General features: G+C 38.9%; 2 protein-coding genes across 3 annotated transcripts in view; both read right to left on the bottom strand.

The window, feature by feature from the left end:
• The window catches only part of LOC127620847 (lysine-specific demethylase 5B-B), a 30,830-nt gene extending 18,814 nt beyond the window's left edge, over window positions 1–12,016 (bottom strand). The window contains exons 1-8 of one of the 2 annotated variants that reach the window (XM_052094112.1): window positions 11,702–12,016; window positions 7,922–7,999; window positions 7,552–7,674; window positions 7,093–7,263; window positions 6,065–6,121; window positions 2,910–3,053; window positions 1,544–1,637; window positions 1,269–1,387 (exon numbers count right to left, since the gene is read on the bottom strand). In XM_052094112.1, the coding sequence (XP_051950072.1) occupies window positions 1,269–1,387; window positions 1,544–1,637; window positions 2,910–3,053; window positions 6,065–6,121; window positions 7,093–7,263; window positions 7,552–7,674; window positions 7,922–7,999; window positions 11,702–11,854 (939 nt within the window). In that variant the 5' untranslated portion in view covers window positions 11,855–12,016. The remainder of the gene's footprint in view (window positions 1–1,268; window positions 1,388–1,543; window positions 1,638–2,909; window positions 3,054–6,064; window positions 6,122–7,092; window positions 7,264–7,551; window positions 7,675–7,921; window positions 8,000–11,701) is intronic. The other variant, XM_052094113.1, reaches the window with a different exon arrangement.
• Window positions 12,017–15,537: 3,521 nt separating this feature from the next.
• On the bottom strand, window positions 15,538–23,672 carry tuba5 (tubulin alpha 5). Its single transcript, XM_052093930.1, has 5 exons — window positions 23,520–23,672; window positions 17,440–17,662; window positions 17,098–17,246; window positions 16,303–16,983; window positions 15,538–16,193 (listed from the first exon to the last, which is right to left on the bottom strand). The coding sequence occupies exons 1-5, from the start codon at window positions 23,520–23,522 to the stop codon at window positions 15,900–15,902; spliced, it is 1,350 nt and encodes a 449-aa protein (XP_051949890.1). The 5' UTR covers window positions 23,523–23,672; the 3' UTR covers window positions 15,538–15,899.
• Between the last annotated feature and the right edge of the window lie 227 nt (window positions 23,673–23,899).

The raw sequence follows: 23,899 nt of genomic DNA, 5'->3' as shown, positions 1-23,899 counted from the left end.
TTCCTTCTCTGATTTAGATTTTTTTACTACAAAGCGGTGATGGGCGTTCCGTTTCCGACAATCTCTGCACAGAGTATACCAATCACGACTGACTGGGTCATCTGACCAATCTCCGCAGATTAGCGTCAAGCAAAGGAGGGGTTTGGAAAAATGAGTCGTTGAACGAATCATTTGGGAGTCGGTGAGCAAATCAGGTAAACATAAATGTATATTATAAGACAACAAAAGTGTTTTTTGTCATTGCATGCATGTAAAACTGTTGTTGGGGACTCCCAAAACAATATTAGGAACATTTTAAATGCCATAATAGGTGCCCTTTAAACAACTAAGCAAATCGTAAGGTTCTTTAATGGGGCCTGTACGCACGGCATCATTTTATTTCAAAAGATAACTTTTGTTTAACTCCATGCCTTCAAATTAAAAATTATTTATGGAGTGGGTGATGAATACAAGTTGATGTCACAAAGCAAAGAGTTTTAAATAGCTTTTGAATAAAAACATTTAATAAAGTCAATGTTCTCATTATTTTTGCCTTAATTACATTTAATAATATTGTATTTTCTGAATAATGACATTTCTAATGTATTTGCTGTTATTATCTAGTTGCTAAGCCATAGCGTATTTGTTACCGTTCATGTCTGAGTCTAGAGAGTAGGTAATAAATCGCTATGGAAAATGTTTCATGCTATTAAGAGAACATGTCGGCAGTGATAATAGACGCACGTGCAAGCAGCCTATTTAATCCATCATTTATTTAAAGGTTTAATCATTTGATTCAATTAAGTGCATGATAACTACTGGGCTACTAATAATTACTTGGCAACTTCCCAGGTATATGGTTTTTCATATTGTCGATCATCATCGGTTTATTTCTGTCGCAATCAACATTCTATTTGAAAGATATGGTTGAAATCTGATTACATTCTCCTATTGCCCAGCCCTAAACCCATGTGTCATCTAATCCTTGGAATGCAAATAATTACACAACAAAGCCTATAAACAAATCTATGGTTCCTGTAGCTCAATTGGTAGAGCATGGTATTAGCATGTAAATGTAATTTTTAAGTGAATCAGACACTTTTTCCTCTAAATTTACCTATGAAATGTCTATGTCTGTGTACAGTCTAAAAAAAGTGTATAGAGTCTATTACATCTCATTATAATCAACAGAATTTGTCCACAGAGCTTTGACAACATCTGATTTACATGTGACAGAAAAACTCAGCAGAACATACATTTGAATATGAGAGGAGGAGGAGGAAACTCACTATGCTGACTGGAGGAGGGGGGAAGTTTTTCTTGTAGCGTGATTTGCTTTTCTCTAGTTCAGGGTTCAGCAGTTTTACCTCCACAGGTTCCTGCTTTACCTGTATGGGGATCTCCCCCTCTACAACAAGCACAAACACATATGTAAAGATCCTAATTTGACTAACAAATTATTACTAATCACATATTTGGATTGGTTGATTTATTGTAGATATTAAGATCTTATTGGACACTGAAGATTTGAGACATGGCAGTGTTAGTCTGAGAAGCTGCTCACCTGGTTCAGGTTTGGCAACGAAAGAACCCATCCTCCTCCTGAGATTGAGCCTGTTGTCACACCCCTCACCTCCCTCTGACTTTACACAGTCAGACTAAAAAGACAGAACAAGAATACAGTTAAGAACTGTTCAATCAACACAAATCATTATAAATACAAACTTATAGAACCCGTTTCCCTTGTATTAAGATGCGTTTTGGGTAATCCGTTCGCATGTGGTCAGCACTAAATAGAGGTCTAAACGGGGTCTAAAACATTTTGTGATCGGATCACAAAAACCACACACAATTGTGGTCAAAAGCGCATGTGACCACATCACATTTGAGGTGTAAACGCTAATTCGTCCTAAATGCGTCCCGGCAGTAGAGAAGCAACACCCTCACCTGTCAATCAACCGCTGCACTAAAATAAGAGTTTAAACTTTGCCATTTTCAAATGGCTTTTTAAGGAAATAACCATCCGATCAGACAATGTTTAAAAGTGGATACACAATTACAAGAGCTTCACAGATCTTAGCGTGTCTGATATCAACACAGATGAGAAGCATGAACACCTGAAGCTCCTTTAAAACAGATAATTCACTAAAATAACGGATAATTCTGCTTGACGTTGCGTTAATGCTTAGATTAAATTTCAACCACATCTAAGAAAAACAGCGTGCTTTCCTTGTCTTTTTTGACTTTGTTGCGCTTTAATATCATGCAGTAAAATACTGACATAGTGATTGATGTCGTCACGAAACGGAGACCCTTCCCTCAAAATCCGAACACAAGTGGTCACAGGAGGCGCATTTAAGCGACAAGGTGTAAATAGCAATGAGTCTCACATCACCACATGTGAACGGATCAACCGAGATGCATCTTAATACCAGGTGTAAATGGGGTCATACACAGAATGGAACATTTGAAAAAGGACTTGATATACAAATTTGACAGAAAAAAGCACAAATTGTGAAGAAACATTATACTGCGCTATTTACACCTGTTACTCTGTTTTAAGTGATCTGATCACAAGTGGTCAACCAAGAAAGATTTTTGTTCACCCCTGGTATTACCATGCTTCTTAAATGCATCTTACTTTGGATTGCTTTGGATCACATTTTGCTTTTCCAAGTTTTTTGATAGGAAGGTTTTCTTATAAAGCTAAAAAGCCCTTTTTGGTGCAATGATTTCATCAGAAACGTTTACACTGCAAAGTGGTTACTACCTGAATGTGGTTAGTGATCAGATCACAACACAGACACTTTGGACCCTGTATTTAGCATTGCACATTTGCGATTGGATTAAAACGAAATGTAAACAGTCTTCACAGTACAGGGGTGTCACTCAAGTGCTGTGTGTGTGTGTGTTTGCTCCTTAGCGTTCACCTCTGCCTTCATCCTCTTGGCTCTTCTAGCAGGCGCGCTTGTGTCACTGGGCTGAATGTGAATGCTTTGCCTCTGCAGCAGGTCGTGAGGTTTGTACTCCTTATCTTTGCCATTTACATCATCCAGTGATTGCTTCTGCAAACACTATAGAAAAACATGCAAACATAACTATTGGCTACACAAGGCCTTAACTCTGACAGGTAAAATTACATATGAAGCATATACAATATGTCAAAATACAACGAACATCTTTGGGCTTCTTGGATTAATCTTAAAGTTGAATTATGTCATTTCTATGACACTAGCACCACTGAATGGAAAACAGCTTTCTGAATATGACAAGGCCACTTATGGCTTACTTATAGTCGTCTCTGCATATTAAGTGGTGATAGAAGTATTTTAACTCTGAAATAGTTACATGATAAGTTTAAAAGGTGAATTGTGTAATTTTATCGCCACCAAATATTCTTTGAGCAGTCTGACTGAGCTGCACATAACAATATTGGCTATGTTTACATATATAGAAATACTCTGATTATTCCAATAATCACAGTATGAGGAATAATTAGATTAAGATACATGATTTGGGAAAACCTCTTCAATCCAGTTGTGACAAGGAAGAGGGCGGGGCGAGCCGTGACTACACACGCCCGGCTCCCAATTGGGCTAATTAGCCGAGGAGAGGGATAAGTGAAGCGGAATGCGGCAGTTCAGGAGAGAGAGAGCCACATGCAACAGCCATGTTTGCATTTGTGTTGTTTGTCTTTTTGTTTCATTAAATATTATTTTGACCATTCAGCCGGTTCCTCTCGCCTCCTTTCCCATTTTAACCTTATTACACCCGTTTACATGCAACTTGCCAATACTTTGATTATTCACTGAGAAATGTGATGTTTTAATGCTTTTATTATCAATGAATAATTATTAAAAAAAACATCAGGTTGTAAATATGTATCTTAAAATACTTTTTGAGAGTCTATTTATTTTCATTTGAGAAAATTTGATTCATTTTGATTCAATTTGATTCATTTGTTTGTCAAACTATACTGGTTTCTCTGTCTGTTTTGATTCACAATGAAGAATCATTCATAAGAGTCATTTGTTTGTGGACAAATTCATTTGAAAGATGTGTTTGCTTGCCATTTTTTTGTGGTAAATGGGCTTTTTATCTCACCAATATTAAATTCAGACTGCAACAGGACATTCACAACTCTGGAAAATATTTGTTATTTTTGCCATGGGGCTGTAGATTCTGCAGCGGGGGAGCAACACTGCTGGAAAACAGTGCAAGAAACTGCCATTTCACATGAAGCAAGTGCAGCTTCTTCTGTTTCGTGATGTTTTCGAACCTGTCCTTGAGTATAACATGATCCGTCTGAACCACTGGCGCAGGTGCACTTTGGTCAGAGTGCACTTTGGTCAGAGTGGAAGAAATGCGATTGAGTAATCGCTTGAATAAAGTGATAAATTTTTTTTTTTTTTAAAGTTCTCCACATATCTTACTGTGCTTATTTCTCTGAATATGATTATGTGTGATTATGAACAAGAGTTTAAAATCACAGTATTGCCTTGATCGCGTTTTAATTGCATTGGGAAGGTGCATGTAAAGGTAGCCATTGACTCAACCAATGGAGTTGTGGAGTTTTGGGTGGGACTACCTATTTGGGGCAACTATGGAAGACAGGGGGTGTGCTTGAAACTGACAAATTTTGCAATTTTGCTTGGTGCCAAATGTGGCATATAAATAGCACACTTCATCTTCAGTCTTTTTTTTTTCTTCTCTTTTCTCCCCAATTTGGCATGCCAATTTCCAAACGCGCTCCAAGTCCTCGTGGTGGCATAGTGATGCCTCAATCCGGGTGGCGGAGGACGAATCTAAATTGCCTCCACATCTGAGACCATCGATCCACACATCTTTTCACGTGACTTGCTGAGCACGTTACCGTGGAGACATATCGCGTGTGAAGGCTTCACGCTATTCTGCACGCACTATCATCCATGCACAACTCACCACGCGCCCCACCGAGTGCGAGAACCACAATATAGCAACCACAAGGACCCTCCCTAGCAACCGGGCCAATTTGGTTGCTAAGGAGACAAGGCTGGAGTCACTTATCTTCAATCTTGATCTCAGACTAAAGAGGAAATACAATGTGAAATGAGGATATAAAGTTATATTTAAAGATTCCTGCCCTGTCTTTCAAAATTTCAAAGATTTCAAAATTTTAAGCCAATGAAAAGGTAACATCAGGGTTCTCCAGGGTGGAAACAAGAACATTTTGAAATTTCACACTGTAGAAATGACATCTAAATCAAAACAGCTATCATCAGTGTCCATAGCCCCACAGATTATCAGTGCTAATGTGTAAATAACTTGTTAATGAGACTGTCATGTTTTTAAGTGCATGCAGGCAGAAATCTTCAGCACTCCTGGTTACACATCATCTAAACTGGATGATGCCTGCTTCCACTATCAGATTACATATTAATGTAGAGACAGATAGAGGGAGAGTATAGGAGGAGAGAGAACAGCTGGAGGTGTAAGAGATTAGTGTGAACTGAAAGCAGGTCACAGCTCTGTGGGCTGAGAGGAGGAGGGGGAGGGGTGCAAGAAAGGATCCGGCAGATCTCAAAAAGACAAAAAACAGAAAAAGCAGCACGAGAAGCAGAGAGTGAAAACAAAGACGAGAGTAGTAGGTGGAGAATGAAAGCAACAGTGTCTCTGCAGGACAGTTGGTGGTTCTGTGTGTGTGTGTGTGGGGGGGGTCAGGAAAGGTCAGATGCTGTCTGTCACAGAAACACCAGCTCGTTTACATTTGTCAACCAAAAAAACAAAACACTGGGTTAAAATAACACAAGGAAACAAGCAGTCAATGAAAATGTTTAAAGAAACAGAAGACAGAGATTTTCGGTGTCAAACATGAAAAATAAGCTGATCAGGTCAGATACCACAAATACATCCATTACATTTAAATAACCAATCCTTACATCAAAAAGATAAATGGTGTGATTTTCAGACCGCAGGAGCACAGTATGACAATAAGAGTCAGAGCGACAACTTAACGAAGCATTAATTTCCACAGTTCTCGTATTGATATCACATCTTGTCCAGAGTTACATGTTCTGATTAGGTAATGGGGAAAGTTTAAACATACCTCCTCCAGCCCAGGAGGTGCCGCAAAACTCATCAGTTTGGCGGCGAGATCAGGAGCCTAATGTAGAAAAGAGCACCGAACATTACATAAAAATTTTCAGTGACCTTCAGGTCAGAGGTCACCAGCATCTCTAACAGAGATATCAAGCATTCAGTCAATGGCTCCAGGATAATGTTTCTGTTCAATGTTCTTGGATAAGATCAAATTATTTGTGTCTAAGTGCCTCAAGAGAAGGTTTAACACCATTAATCATATAGATGTATTCTTCTGACAAGAGAATCGCTTACAGTATGAAGAAAAACATGAAAATCAGGGTAATTACGGTGTTTATGTTTTTTTATTGTTTAATTGTGCTTTTTCATTGAGCAATTTTCTATTGATTACAATATATTGTTTCTAAAGTAGTGATAGACCAATATATTGGCCAGGCCGATTCAACTACATTAACTTGTTTCAAAATCTACCAATAGATTAGTCAATGGATAGTCAAAACTTTCTGTTTTCAAGGCTTTTTTCTTTTCAAGTTAAAGATAATTTTAGTAAATATTGCATAAAATAAGTGTTTGTTTCACATTAGAAATTCTGTTTACATCTGATTTGCTGTTGTTAAATTGTATTATGTTTTTAGGCATTTATATCGGCTATTGGCCTACCTGCTTTCTAGATATTGGTATCGGCCTTAGAAAAATCCTTATTGATCGTATACTCTAAAGACTAAGGAAGTCCATTGCCACCTAATTTGGTAGCAAACAGCAATATCACTAGGAAGATTTGCAATTAGCAAACAATCACATAACAGGTGGCTTGAACACACTTATCAGCACACTTAACCACTGACACTGCATTCAAAAGCACAGCATACTCCACCAAACCTTACACTCATTCCCAATACTGCACAAATACTGCTAAACCTATAGGCCCAGACCCCAAAGGCAGAACATTGTCATTCATAAATATGCTGTGAACTCCTGCATGCCAGCTGAAAGCTTTATGCATGCTAATCTGATAGGTCTATAAGTGAAACTCACCAGCAGGTTTGCCCCTGACTGGAAGAGGTTGTAGGGGTGCAGGACCCTCTCGTAATGGGCTCTCAGGTGTGACCCCACGGCTTTGCCTGGGGCAAAACCCATCGTCATGGCGATCTTTGTCCATCTCCTCTCTCTACAAACAATGTCAAACCCCCCCTCATCTGCAACCAGCTGACAAATTGAGAAACAGAAAACAAGAAAAAGGTACAGAGAGAGTGTGTTAATGGCATGAGTGCTATTTTCTCTGATTACGTCTTCTGAAAAGATAATAAACATTCATTGTTTTGTTTTTTTATTCAATGATAAAGAATCCAGCGGTTACAATAATTACTCCGTGACACACACAGAGATGAGTAACCGGTTTCAGCTCTCCATATTAAAATAATATACACGTAACAACTTAATAACACTCAAATGCTTTTTGGATCAGGTAAGATCCTGACCTACAGACTCACTCACTTTATTGAGATGGTACAGATCGAGTATCTTGCGCTCTACGTGTGGAATTTTGAGTGTGCATCCTTGTAGATCCCAAAACTTTGCAATCTGGTCCAAAAAGTTGAGTTTAACTCTGGTTTGAGCCTTAAAGGGGTGAAAGTGACAGAAAGGGGGAGGATACAGAACACAGAACAAAAAACAAGAATCAGCAACGTTATGAATGGAGTATGTTAATAATTAAGTATCTCAGAAATGGTGTTATTTAATATCAGACATCTCAAAAGACCCAAATTTTGCTGACAAGGATGCCAGACAGTGACCATTGACCTTAATGTGGGCACACACACACACACACACACACACACACTTTCTCATCTCAAGCAAAGCTTACCTCTAATTCATTGAGTCTCTGGATTCGAGGAGTAAAATGAAGTCTCTCGACATCACATGCAAATGGAGGTTGCCATTCCTAAACACACACAAACAAACAAAATAAACATACAAATAGTTTAAACTCAATTAACTGATCTCAGTTTTTACTTCATTTTAATATGCAATGTTACCTCAAACTAAACACACAGCAAACCCTGTGGGCCACTGTGAATTATATTCTACATTCTTGTGCCTTTCGTCCAATTCAAGGTTTTACAAAAACAAACTTCACTCCCGTCAACAGTGAATCCAAACCACAGAATCTGTCCTTGAGCGGAGCTTCCATAGCTCATTACCTCTGAGATCAGGAAGACAAAAATGAACAAAACAAGAAGGTCTTCCTCAATGAGACCATTTATTGTTTAGGATTCCAATTCATTTTGATTATCTTTGTGATTATGTTAACACAAACAGACACACTTAAACTTGGGGCTTTTAATTAGAAAGCAACCATTTCTTTTGTTTAGAGACAAGACTTTCTCATACTGAGGGTAGAGGAACACCAATAAAGGGATAGTTCACTCAAAAAGGACAATTCTCTCATAATTGACTCACCCTCATGCCTTTGCAGATGTGTATGACCGTCTAGCTTCTGCTGTACACACATGAAACATTTTTATTTTAGAAAAATATTTCAGCTCTGTAGGTCCATACAATGCAAGTGAATGGTGGCCAGAACTTCGAAGGTCCAAAAAGCACATAAAGGGAGCATAAAAGTAATCCATAGGAATCCATTTGTTAAATCCATATCTTTAAAATAGATATGATAGGTGTGTGAGAGAAACAGATAGACATTGAAGTCCTTTTTTACTATAAAAACTTTCCCATCCACATATTTTTTTTTTCTTTGTCGATTCACATTATTTCATGCATATTGCCACCTACTGGGCAGGGAAGATAATTTATATTAAAACAGTGCTTAAGTATTGATCCGTTTCTCACCCCCACCTATCATATCACTTCTGAAGATGTGGATTTAACCTGTGGAGTCTTATGGATTACTTTTACACTGCTTTTACATGACTATTAGAGCTTCAAAGTTTTGTTCACCATTCACTTGCATTGGGAGGACCTACAGAGCTGAGATTTTCTTCTAAAAATCTTTGTTCAGCAGAAGAAAGTCATACACATTTGGGATTGCATGAGGATGAGTAAATCAGATAATATTTTTTTTTGGGGGTGAACTATGGCTTAAAATGGCATATAAATACACTGCATTAATTATGTATGCTGGCCCGTTTTTTTAGGAAACACATCGAGAACCAGGGAAAAGTCGTATTTGCACTATTATCAACCCATAAGGCACATATTAGAAATTATCGTCTTTATTAATTAATGTAAATGAAATAAATTGATGTAGAGACCCTCTTCAAATGTGACTAGTACCCTGTGGTTTGTGGTCAAGACACTCATGAATGTGTGCCTGCTTAACACAGTGGCTTATGGGAGCTAAAAGTCACACATTCATTCAAACATACAGACCAGTGTGGTGTAGAAGGCCAAATGGTGGAACTGAGGTTTTTGTTCTTTTCGGTAGCCTATACTGGCCTATTAAATCCTTTTCAGTCCCAGTTTAGAGCATTTTCATTGTCTCCAGCAGATGGATGCACAGCCATACATAAACACATGCAATGCAGTGCTTACAACTGCGTTCAGAACAACATAAGCACACACAATCCTGTCTCCACATAATGTAAATAATAGTTTGATTAAAGAGACCAGACGGCCACCAAAATAAGCCAGCATTTCCCTCTTGGGACCAAAAAAAGTGCTATCTTATCCTAGCCACACACAAAGAAAAAAGAACCTCAGGATTCAATATCATTCCAATCAAAAGTAATTGCAAAACCACAAATTAGAGCCTCAATGTGTAATAATCATGTAATAATGTAATTATGCAGCTGAGAAAACAACCAAAATCTTTTAGTGTTCATATAATTATTTTAAAAAGACAAATAAACAAATAAAAAATATATATAATAATTTGCGTATGTAATGAACTACCAACAGTTCCCAACAGGAGATGGTGGAGATCATTGCTTACACACATAATACGGATTGCTGCTCCCACAAAAACAAGAATCGACCCAACGCATCCCAAAACTACCTCAGCTACACAATCTATGAACTGAAGGTGGGTTTTGTGCATATAATGTCCATTTAACACAATATTTCCTTGTTTGCTGTTCAGGCAAGCACAGTTACAGAAAGACACAAAATGGCCAGATGGTTCATTCACAACATGGAGGACGCACCCGGCCAGGGGACTTCATCCATACATTGGTTTCGGGACCAGAATATGGGCCTAACCGAATCTGTGAACCATTTCACACTGTCTTAAGTGATTTAAAACGTGTCAGGATCCAGTTCGTCCGTTATCCATCGGTTGTTCGATGTATATACCCGCGACCTCATGCGTGTATCACGTCACGTAGCAGCAAGTCCAACAGATTTATATAAAACGCCGGATTATAATCAAGCCTGAATCGAGTCTGAACCAGAACCATCAAGTTGTCTGATCCATTGATCAATGAGATACAAAACCTTAACAAACGGACTCAGATTAATGCCAATAAATAAGACCATCTCCTTTTATTCGACATTAAAACAGAAATTATTTCTTCAAATGTCCATAAATATGAAAACAAATAATATAAAGAACTGGGTTATCAGACCCAAACAGCGACACATTGATGATCGGGGATGAGAAATCCAAATGTTTGTGTCTTGGGCTCGACTAATCGTCACTAAAAGAGCAATTACAAACCATCAGAACCACTGAAACGCTCCAAACTGGGTCAGATTAGTTCGGGAGTAAAAAATTCGGATTCAGATTAACCCCACTTGTCTGAACTGGATCACTGTGAACTAGACTATATTAAACCGCCGATCATTAACGGTAATTATATAGTTTAATTAATCCGATCCGCACAGAACCACTGTTGTCACAGGATGGATTTTTTTATTTTATTTACCAGAATACAAAATAAAACTATATGATATGTCCAATCATTATATTAAGATACTGACATGTTTAGCTAATACAGGCAACGAAATAAGAATCATAAAATATCACCTTATTTTATAAATGTATTAAGTAATTGTGCTAAGGTGAAAACGAAAGGAAAGGTTTATTTCCGCATTGGCAGGTATCCCCTTGAGTCCTAATGAGTTTCTTTATCTGAGGACATTAAACTCTTCGGTACAGTGAAGTCCTTATAAACCTTTGTATAGATTAGTTATAAAATGATGGAGAGTGCTGGTGAATGCTACTCTAAAATCATCAAAAAAGACGCCGAATCAACAACAGCAGTCGTAATAATTAAATATAAACCATCATACTTATATGAATAGATTAATAACATCTCTATATCAGCGATAAAAACTGACCAACAGAGAACTAAACTGCAAGTAAGCCTGACTTTTAATCCGCTAATAAAACCAAACCAGGCCGTAAAATTCACGCAGGGGGCACAGAGACACTCTCATCTATCTTCTCACACGTATTTTGCTCATGGGTCAGAATTCCGGGTCATGCAGGTAGGTAGGTCGTGCACAGACCCGGCGGATGTTCGGAAGTTCGACTAATTTCACGAATATAGCTGTACACAAAGCGGTTCTGCAGCGCTGTCACTGCGCCGCCATGTTCAGACATTTCCCTTTAAACCGAGCTCAGAATCACTCCACAGATCCGGACCGGTTCGGCCGGTCCGCTTCAGACCGTGCAGGCAGCACTCACCGGCGGCGGTCGAACCTTGCAGATCCCAGTTTTCTCAGCGATGGGTCGGATTTTATTGATAAACGCGAACGGGTCTGCAAATTCCTCCCAAGTGGGCTCGAACACCGGGCACTCCGGCGGCGGGGTAAACTCGGCCGGGCCCCGCTGGGTCATCCTGCAGGTCCGGTTCCGGAGCAGAGCAGAATTGAGTCGCGTAGAGAAAGAGAACAGAACTTCCTGGGATCCGCAACAAGGTCTGTCCGTCAGTTACTTCCCCCAGTCCGGTTAACACTTGAACAACACGAACAATCAACACACACACGCGCACATACATACACTCACCGTGACGTGACTGCTCTTAGGCTGACACCACATCCGCTCAAAAATCTAGAGACGAAGAGAGCGTGTCCACTTATATCCAAGCCTTATATACACATTTTAAACGGAAAAATCGGCTCTGGTATTTGCCGTTTATTCTGTCCGACTGTTCGAGGCATAACGGTAACAGTTAGGAAAGTATCCATTGTTATTCCTTTACATTTGCACACTTGCTATTTATAGAGAAGAAGACACCTTTACAAATAGTAACATTATTTCTTTAATGTCGGTTATACTTTATAATAGACCGACAGAGAGATCAAGATAAAGAGCTGTAATGTATCATACAAAGGGCTCTACAAATTCAAGGTTAACGTCAATCAAATGCACTTTTGTCTTAGACCTTGGCGTGAAAACCCACAATATACTACTACTAATCAACAAATGTTTCATTGTCCCATAGTTTTTTTACATAGGATATTCAGGGGTTTTGTGTTTCACTTTCACACAGCATGGGCTCCTTGAACCCTTCGTCTCGCGCTCTGCCCCAGTGTTTACCTCTGCGTATGGATACGTTCAGGTGACAGTTGGGACTTCTTCTTTAAATAGACTCTGAGCGGTTGCTGATTGGTCAATTTACAAACAGAGCGGGGAGGGGGAATTGGCTGGTAAGCAGGTCCCTGTTAGCCTCTGCTGGTAGATGCTGGAACTACACCACCTGATGGCAAAAAGCATGTTTCTCCACAGACAGTCAAAAGTAGCCGTGTTTTATGACGAAATAAAAAAAAAAATACAAGAACCATTTCAATTCAAACTATTACATTGTAGCACATCGCCATCCGGTGACGGATTGTTTTTGAAGGGCTCTTAAAAGCGTGAAATTGATTTATATTTTCCCATTCTATTCCCATTGACGAGTGATCAGTCACGTGACATCCGATCCCGGAACTGAGCGCCCATGAGCAAAAATGGCAGCCTCTATTTCGCTCGCTCTCTGGAACCCTGCGCCAGCTGAGCCCATACACATAGAGACGAAGGGGATGCTAACTGATAGCTCTCTCCAGGAGCTACATGTGGCGGATTGCTAGGGGGAGGGGAGTCGTAGTACGCCCTTTAAATGCATTCTGGTCGAGCATTGCATGGGTGTTAAACTAAAGTCAACTTTGGTATTGCGTCAACATTATATTTTTGTTTTTCAAAATCATAAATTATTAGAAAAAGATTTTAATTATTTCAGCACACAGTAGAAATGCCACTACACATGCCTGTTGTATGTGGAAACATTATACGTCGCTCATCTTTCTTTGTTGTTAGAATTAACATGGATGGATGAAAATACATTTTGATCAGAAATATAGGTGCAAAACAATGTATTATGTACTATGTCAAGAAATTCTGTCTAATTTTACTTTATCACCAATTAACTTATTTAACACTGGGAAGGTGGTGTTGTACCCCTATTCACATTAAGCTTTAGCCTGCACGTTAATACATAGATGAGCTGTTTCTAACTGCCAAGACAACCATTTAGTGCTGAAACAATCCATTTATGTAGAGTATCCTTACACTGCTCAGTGATGGCCATTAAGTAAACACATAAAATAATTGAGATATTTGACAATTTATTGAGAAACTGCATTAGTTACAACACATAGATTGTGTGACAAAGACAGCTTACAAAACAAATGTTTCAGACAAAAATGCCTTTGGGAACTAATTTCATTGAAATCAGACAGAATAGAGGTACAGAAAATAATTAAATGTGACTGAGGTATAAAGCACATCACAAACATCAGGGTATGGTTCCCTTTTTTGGGCATTAATAAGGCAGCTTGACAATGGAGAGGCAAAAATTGCTAATAAGTGCTTTAAGCTATAACCCCATCTTGATTATTGGCAAATGGTCAAATCTAGTCTCACATCAGCAGCTTATAGCATCTTTCACCTGCCCTCAGCAGGGTTTAATACTCCTCTCCCTCCTCCACAGAATGAAATAAATAACCTCAGAATATCTGCAAAGTTCTTTATTGATAAATGTTCACTCCCTTTGTTTCAAAAACCTCCAACCTCCATCCAGTTGTTTTGACTGATCACACTAAATATGTAAAAGGAACATTCTGGGTTCAGATCTATTGATTAGCCTACCAAAAAATTAAATAAAAAGAATAATTTTTGACATGTCCCTCCTTTTCTTTAAAAAACAAAACATAAATCTGGGTTAAAGTGAGGCACTTACAATGGAAGTGAATGAGGCCAGTCCGTAAATGTTAAAATACTCTGATTCTAAAGTATAGCCACAAGACTTAATATGCGTGTGAACATGATTTTAGTGTGACAAATCGCTTAATAACATTTTCTGTGTAAAATTGTATCCAACTTTGTTGCCATGACTATGTAAGTCTAGAAACCCTTAAACAACCATATATGATTTAAACAACTATAAATCTCAAATAATACAAAAGTTTTAACAGAAGAACTAATGTAAGTGCTTTTATAAAACTATAATCTTCATACGGGGTGCAACCACCAATGCAATATAAACATTTATGCCCTAATTTCCTCTGACCAGGGGGGTTCCCACTTGAACATCTCACCATGCAAACCATTTGTGTTGTGCCCCTATGCATTGCAAATATTGGTGTTGTGCCGGTGGTGTCACATATCTGCCTTTAAAACCTCCAAAAATTGGCCCCATTCACTTCAAATTTTAGTGCCTCAATGTAACCTAGATTTTTGCCCAAAGAACAATGATCTGCACAAACCAACACCAAAGTAACACCATCCCATCTGTCAAAAATGGGATGGGGCAGCAATGTGCTGTAGGGTTGTTGTTTTAGGAGGAAATGGAAAGTTCTTTTTTTGGTATTGCTTGCAACAGAACCATGAAGAAACCTTCTGTGACCTTATTTTCTCTCTGCAGAACTTCGAGGAAAAACATAATTCTGTATCCTGTTAAGCATTTGTCAAATTTGAACCAATGTTCTACTGAAAGGTTTTGCCCTTAATATTGATGTGCCTTATTCTAATTGTTTAACGTGAATAGGCCATTCTACATGTAATGCAACTCCTCTTGCCTGGAACAGTCCACAATACATCTACTCAAGTTGGGACCAGAAATAGTATGTGAGTAAAGACAACCTCTAGGCTCTTGTTCTTTGAGTGAGTCAGATTATACACAATATATACACTTAACAGCTCTAGGTCAGTTAATGTAATATATTGGTGAATTACCGGTAGTCATGATAGAAGGTATAATTATCATGGATACAAGCAAAATTCTAATCGTTTAGCCATTAAACTCAGAATTACTAAGTCAATTTGGAGCATCATTTAGCTTGCTCTGAAGGCTAAAGCTTCGTCAATTTAAATATTTGACACTGGGAAGGAGGTGTTGTACCCCTATTCACATTAAGCTTTAGCCTGCACGTCAATACATAGATGAGATGTTACTAACTGCCAAGACAACCATTTAGTGCTGAAACAATCCATTTATGTAGAGTATCCTTACACTGCTCAGTGATGGCCATCAAGTAAACACACAAAATAAGTTGAGACATTTGACAAATTTATTGAGAAACTGCATTAGTTACAACACATAGATTGTGTGACAAAGACAGCTTACAAAACAAATGTTTCAGACGAAAATGCCTTTGGGAACTAATTTCTTTGAAATCAGACAGAATAGAGGTACAGAAAAGAATGAAACATGACTACAAAACACATCACAAACATCAGAGTATGGTTCCCATTCTTTGGGCATTAATAAGGCAGCTTGACAATGGAGAGGCAAAAATTGCTAATAAGTGCTTTAAGCTATATCCCCATCTTGATTATTGGCAAATGCTCAAAACTAGTCACACATCAGCAGCTTATAGCATCTTTCACCTGCCCTCAGCAGGGTTTAATACTCCTCTCCCTCCTCTTCGTCCTCCACAGACTCTGTGCCCACTTCCTCATAATCCTTCTCCAGTGCAGCAAGATCCTCTCTGGCCTCTGAGAACTCTCCCTCCTCCATACCCTCTCCAACATACCAGTGCACGAAGGCCCGCTTGGCATACATCAGATCAAACTTGTGGTCCAGACGGGCCCAAGCCTCAGCAATAGCTGTGGTGTTGCTCAGCATGCACACAGCTCTCTGCACCTTAGCCAGGTCTCCACCAGGCACCACTGTAGGTGGCTGGTAATTGATGCCAACCTGTTGAGAGAGGAGACATTGTTAACAAATGTGGTTCTGTCAGAAGTAATAAGACTATTAAATTATAAAACAAAAATAAAAATATCACAAGTGCTTCATTCCATTCTACCTTGAACCCAGTAGGGCACCAGTCTACAAACTGGATTGAGCGTTTGGTCTTAATATTGGCAATCGCAGCATTCACATCTTTGGGTACGACGTCACCACGGTAAAGCATACAGCAGGCCATGTACTTCCCATGTCGGGGGTCACACTTCACCATCTGATTAGACGGCTCAAAACAGGCGCTAGTGATCTCGGACACAGACAGCTGCTCATGGTAAGCCTTCTCAGCAGAGATGATGGGAGAGTAAGTGACAAGGGGGAAGTGAATTCTGGGATATGGCACCAAGTTGGTCTGGAACTCGGTCAGATCGACGTTCAGAGCACCATCAAAGCGCAGTGAAGCGGTGATGGAGGACACGATCTGACCGATGAGGCGGTTGAGATTGGTGTAGGTGGGACGCTCAATGTCGAGATTTCGGCGGCAGATGTCATAGATGGCCTCATTGTCAACCATGAAGGCACAGTCAGAGTGTTCCAGAGTGGTGTGGGTAGTTAGGATAGAGTTATAGGGCTCTACCACAGCAGTAGACACCTGAGGAGCTGGATAAATGGCAAACTCCAGCTTGGACTTCTTTCCATAGTCAACAGAAAGACGCTCCATCAGCAGAGATGTAAAACCAGAGCCAGTACCACCACCAAAACTGTGGAAAATCAAGAAACCCTGGAGACCTGTACACTGATCAGTCTAGATTGGGAGGGAAACAGAAAAACATTATATATAAAGTATATTGATCAAAATACCTGTAGCACAAAGCAAATTCATAGAGGTAAAGACAAATGCCAAGATCAAATTTCATACAAGTTTGCGGACACGCTCCAGGACCATATCAATAATCTCCTTGCCAACTGTGTAGTGGCCTCTGGCATAGTTATTAGCAGCATCTTCCTTTCCAGAGATGAGTTGCTCTGGATGGAACAGTTGTCTGTAGGTTCCACTCCTCACCTCATCTGAAACAGAAGTTAGATATTGAAGAGCGCTTGATGCTACACCTGAAAGACTTAAAATGGAAAATGTGCTTTGCAGACCTCATGAGTGCAAATCTGTTATTTGTCAGTACACAATTTTGATGGCTAATGCTGGGGTCATAAAACACACAACCTTGAATACACTATGCTTGTTAGTTAAACCAAAACCACTTACCAATGACGGCAGGCTCTAGATCTACAAAAACAGCTCGCGGCACATGCTTCCCAGATCCAGTCTCACTGAAGAAAGTGTTGAAGGAATCATCTACACTACCAACGACCTTATCACTCGGCATATTGCCATCAGGCTGGATGCCATGCTCCAGGCAATACAACTCCCAGCATGCATTGCCAATCTGCACTCCTGCCTGGCCCACGTGGATGGAGATGCACTCGCGCTACACAGACAAACAAAAGAAAAGGGTTTAAATGGCTGCTTACAAACCACTGGCTCCAGGCTAGTGGTCGACTTTTATGTTTTTTTTAATGTCCGATAGAATGCTAATAGTAAATTAGTGGTTGACCGATATTGCAGAGGCCAATAAATCGGCCAATTAAAATTGTCTCATTAAACACAGTCTCATTAAAATTGCTTATATAATACAGTTTAAAAAGTTGTCATTCAGGAACATCATGAAAATCCAGCGTTTTCATCCCATCGAGTGCTCATATATTATCTTCCTCTGAAGCTCGCATTCTATCAGCTTGAATCAAAACTTCAGGATCAAAAGTTCCTCTGATTCACAAATCATGACGGTCAGTCTGTGACAATCCAAGGAGGCGATCTAGGCCTTTTAAACTGTCAGGAGATTGCTGCACACGCTGGATCCACACGAGCGCGTGAATGCAACTTCAAAAGTAACAGTGCTTCAAGTGTGCTGTAAGTAAATGTCTTTTTCACTACGCACTGTATGTGCTATTGGTTTGATTCTGTATTTTAGAAAATGTGATTGCAAACGTGGATATGCCATCCACGGTTGCTGGACTACTCTGTGTGCTGTTATTTCCTTTTTCCTAATATATTAACAATTTCTTCATGTGCAAATAAATTACTAAAATTTCATGACCAAACAGAAATCAGAAGAAACTGCCATCTACCATTTAAAACATTTGTACAAAAAGGCACATTTTTGTGTGAAATTGAGAAAATATATAGTGCTAAAATTTTCTTTTAGCGATTTTATGTTCGTTATCTAAAATATTAAATTATTTTATATATCTGCATTGTATCGGCCTATCAGCCACCCTTTATCTGGATATCGGCCAGTAAATAAACATCAAATAAATAATTATTTAGCACTAGATTTACTAGAAAAAAAACTAAATATTTTATTTTTAAATGGTAAATAGCAGTTTCTTTTGATTTCTGTTTAATTATACAATTTGAGTAGTTTATTTGCACATCAAGAAATTGTTAATATATTAGGAAGCAGGAAATAACAGTTCGCACAGTAGTCCAGCAAACATGGACGGTATTGTTCATATTAGCAAATCGCATTTATTCAAACATTGAATCAAACCAATTGTACATACAGTGATAGTGAATAAGACTTTTACTCATAGCACACGTGAAGTGCTTTTTCCTTGGGCTGCATCCGAATATGTAGGCAGTTGACTTGTTACCTTGCTGCCTAATAGTTAATGGCTTAATTGACATTTGTTTGGAATGAAATAGAACTCTTTGGGAAACTGATCTCCGAACAGTTTGAAAAGCACCTTATTTTTATCGTACCTCCATATACAATATTTTCCTAGTTTTGGATGCAGCCTTGAAGTTGCATGGATGCGCTCATGTGGATCCACCGCAAGCCTTAATCTCGTGACAATTTAAACGGCATGGATCATAAATGAAAGAATACATGCTTCAGAGGATATTAGATAAGAGCTCGACTGGAAGAAAATGCTGGATTTTTGTGAATTACATCTTTTTTTAACGAGATGGCTGCATATTTGCAGCCGATATACAGTATAATAGCTTTATTGATGTCTGCCTTTCATCAACTTTATTAGAAAAGTTTCAGGGAACTGTTGAGGAGAGACTGTTAGAATACGTGCTTCAGAGGAAGATTTATGAGCATTCCACAGGATGCTGGATCTGCTGAATTTCTGAGGCTGGTTTATTACATCGGTTTAAACAAGATACGCACATATTTGCAGACTGTATATGATATTAGTTTTATTGACATTTGCCTTTTTCTCATTAGACAAGACAGTTAAAAGTTACAGAGAGCTGTTGAGGAGAGAGAGGGAGAATGAAACAGGCAAACACTAACATTATGAGCTCAAACACATCTGCCGTAGCTCTGATATGCGGAACTTTTAAATTACACTGTGCTGCATAATAGTGTAATAAATTACACTATTATTGTAGTACATGATGGCACGCAACAAAACGAACCGTGACTAGTCGTTTACATGTCACAGATGTTTCACATGCAAGCAGGTGATTTTCAGCACCCTCAAAAAAATTAAATCGTCTGATTATGAAAAAAGTCAGAATATCGGCCGATTTATCGCCCTCTGCGATATATTGGTCGACCACTACTCCAGGGCCATGAACCCTGAGACCTGGGTACATGACATCAAGACTTTACCCATGCTGAAGATATTAAAGAGTTCTTATGGGAATTTGAGAATGATTTCATAGTCTGGCCCGCGAATATTTCGTTTTTGTGCGTTACGTCTCGGATCGCACCCAGTCGACAGCGTTGCCCTTCAAAAGTATACTCGTCTGACTGCAAGCAAATACGAAAGCGTTCAACATGCGCACTATGACTGCTCTTTCATACAGTCAATGGCAGGCACACAGATGAGGACTGCGTACATGTCGAGAAAATCTGGAGCTTGCGTGGGGAGTTCACGCGGACTGTGGTGATGACAAAATTTACGTCATTCATACGAAGTATACTTTGGCCTTAAACGCCCAGGTATTCTTTGCTTCTCTGTATTCTGGATCAGATTGTGCCCAGTCGATTGCATTGCCTTTAAAAAGTATACTCGAGTGCAAAGGCAAATGCATCTAGTGAAGTCAGTGACAGGTAGGGATGCTCCGCTTGATCGGCCACTGTTTGGTATCAGCCGATATTCAGGTCCTATGACTTGGCGAATACTAGAGCTGGGTATCGAGTTAGATACTTTTTAGGCACCAACCGAATTGCTTCTAACAATCGAGTATCAAAAAAATGTCTTGTCGTTCAGTACCAACTTTGATACCTTTAGGGTTAATCTAGTTAAAATCAGTGATAAGCATGTAGCATACTAGATGTGCCCGAATCTACAATGCCGGTGATTGGCTGTGATTAGGTATCAAGGAAAAACATTAGTTGACGCCGGATAAGCCCAGAGATGCGGCTCACACATGAGGCTGTAGTGTGTATGTGTCCCAAACCCCTTAGATGTAGAAAAGATCAAAAGTGTGGCTACATTTCACCAGGTTTGATTCCAACAGCACACAATGCAATATTGGCAACAAGATAATTGCTGCAAAGACCGGCAACATGACAAATCTGATGAAGCAATTGACAGTGCACAGAATAACTTAAGAGCAGAAAGTTGCTCCATCTTCGACAGCAAGAAGACCGAGCCGGTGCAGTCATCTTCTCAGTGTCCTGCCACAGAGCTTCCTTCAAAACTACCGATAAATGCAGCGGCTATATGACTGGGACACTACACGTAAGGTTACCGTTTAGCAAACAAAATCGGCTAACTTGTAGTGGTACATGCTTGTGTACTTGTTAAATTAACGTTTCTGTGCACGTTGACATAGTCCTATAAATTCTAGTCCTAGTTACATATTGTTTTGATGTATGGCTATAGATAGCTAGCTAAATCAATGCTAAAAATGCTTCAAGGTTGACAGTAACTGATCAAGTTTAACTCCCATTAAACTAGTTATCTTGTTAAACCGTACTTTTCCTTAGGGTTGGCTGAATTAACGGTTTAGCTTTCTTCTGTTTCTTTTTCCCCTCTGCCCTGCCGACCCTGGCATGAGGAGACCAGAAGGCTCAGAACATGAGTCTAAGTCTGTAAAAATACATCAACAAACTGAAAAAATAAAAACAAAAGTTTTTTTTGAGGTAATGTGTAATGTTTGTAATTTTGTTAAAATGTATTTCATGAAATTAGAATTTAAAAAAATAAAAAAAAGAGTGTAATTTAGGAACAGGTATCAAAGTAACGGTATCGATATTGAATTTTTTTTAACGATACCCAGCCCTAGCGAATACGCTGTTGTCAGCGCTCTTAGAGCGGTTCACATTAGAAGCCGCCAGGGTTGGTACAGGTGAGTTCAAGTAGGGTTCGGGTTTTTAATTTATAGGGAAAAAAATATATAGGCCAATATAAATATATTGTTCTGCAACAATCAAAGTTTCAGCAATTGATAAACAGCAATGACCCCCGCTCGAATGTGCTGAGGGGTTGCCGTGCCTTGTATGTTTATTGTTCGTTATGAACGTTGCCTACGATGCTTACATAAAATACAGCTGCAGCATCAGAATATAAACTCCAGGTGAAAGTAAATAATACAGGAATATATTACTATTGTATACAACAAATCCTCAAAGTAGTAATACTGTATCATATTATAATGGCAAACTGGACAACAGTAAATAATTGTTGGGTTAGAAAATGAATAAATAACAACTGAATTCCAAAATGTTACTGGGTGAAGTAGTAGGTTTTGCTCACAAAAAAGAAAAAGTAGTTTTGTAAAAATATATGTAGGTAAATATAATTTATCACTGGATTGTGGAAAAACATGTATTAATTATCTTTAACGAAATTTTATTTCATTAAACATTTTGAATGTACTTGGCTACAATGGTTGAAAGGATGAATTTAAAATTATGATGTAAAAATACATTTTATGTAATTTAAGCAGAAATTTTCCAAATGGGGCCTGGTCGGTTTCTTAGGGCCTCAGAAATAGTAAACCCGCCCCTGAGAATCCACGTGGTGTGCTGTGCAATGGTTGCTCGAAAAATCCCCATATATTTCTGAACCTTATATGGCTAAACTAAAGTGGAAATTGACTTCCGTCTCATACAGCTTAACTTGAAATAATAACTTCAGGTTTTCAAATCACTAACTGAAGTTGAAAGGTTGGACTAGAGAGCAATAGGAACCGCCCAAACTTGTAAAACTCTGTTTCAGATACCTGCAATTAGTGAGTTGGCGAGCAGATGTGAAGACGACTAAAGAATATAAAACATACATCCGGTAAATAACCAGTTCTGTAGACGGACATATGTGTATAAAGAAAAAAATCATTGCACGAAAATAAAAGGAAATTACTTTAACGCCATATTTATCAGGAATTGATTACACCACACATTTAACGTCCTTGACCTGAAGTTCCCGCATGTCAAAGTATCGAGGCATTTTATAAAATTACCCTTCAGATTAAATCACAAAAGAAAGTTCTGAAGATTTTTGGTAGATTTGGAGGACAGTTAAATCAAACCAGACTATTGAGAAAGACTTCGTTCAAGATCAGATTCTATAGTTTTATAAATAACCAAGGACTTTAAGTTAACAGTGTGATAAGTGACTTAAGAGAACGGACTCTCTGAGACTCGGACATTTAACGTTTTATCGCAAAATGGGCGACAGGAAGGAGTCAGTAATCTGAACTCTGGCACAATGGTGAAAAAAAGTTATTCAGCAAAGCAACGACAAAATACAATATGTAACAGTACGTTAAAAGAGTGGCTGTTTTTTGTGAGAAAAAGTTTAAAACTGTTTAGAAAAGGTTAAAGAGTGACGTCAACCATTTCCCCATCCCCCAGCCTCGCGCTCCCACCGGACCAGGCGCCTGAAGGGGGCCTCCGCTGCGGGATTCCGCGAATTCCTCACCCGCAGCATCTGTCCAGTGCGCGCCGATCACATTGTACTCCAATAATGCATACATACCGTACGGACAAAAACATATTGTGCCTATTTTCCAATATCGCCAAAAACAAATTATATATGTGTGTGTATATATAAATATACATATACACACACTTCAGGCAATTTCATATGCATATAAAGATTCGGAAGAGATGCTTATAAAGTTTGGATAATGTCACTTAAATTATGGCCAATTTTAGATTACCACAAGTTAGCGGTTCAGATAAACCACAGAGAAAAAATGTTAAAAGACTGATACTTTAAATAATTAATCTAGATGGGTTGGAAAGGACATTTCTGGCCTTTACTGTGAAAAGTGAATATTGCAAATAGCCAGATTCTGCCAGGGAGAGTCCTACTTACCATTTTGTCTTAGTCTTCGAGGAGAAGGGTTTTTGAGAAAATGTATAAGATTTTTTTCGGTGGGAAAACACCAAAACGTTTTGAGCTCCGTTGAGTGCAGACGCGTTACGTGTCTCCGCCAACACAGCAGTAAGGGTCCAAAGTAGCGCGGTTTTGTCTTTATACTCGCCTGCACACTCACAGTGACGTCGAGCCTCGCAATTGGCTAACAGAAGCATCAAAACCCGCCTCTTCTTTACATTGGTGTAACCAAACGCTCATCTATCGATTCAAAAGAGGTTGCAACACTTCTAACCGCAAAGCAAAATGGTTCTGCTATGTCTCCGCCTTTTCCACTTTGCTGACAAGAAAATATTCATATCATTTTGCCTTTCTTTGCA

This window comes from Xyrauchen texanus, chromosome 27 (genome assembly GCF_025860055.1).
Source record: "Xyrauchen texanus isolate HMW12.3.18 chromosome 27, RBS_HiC_50CHRs, whole genome shotgun sequence".
Classification (NCBI taxonomy): Eukaryota; Metazoa; Chordata; class Actinopteri; order Cypriniformes; family Catostomidae; genus Xyrauchen; species Xyrauchen texanus.
This window is presented reverse-complemented; position numbering and strand designations above follow the sequence as displayed.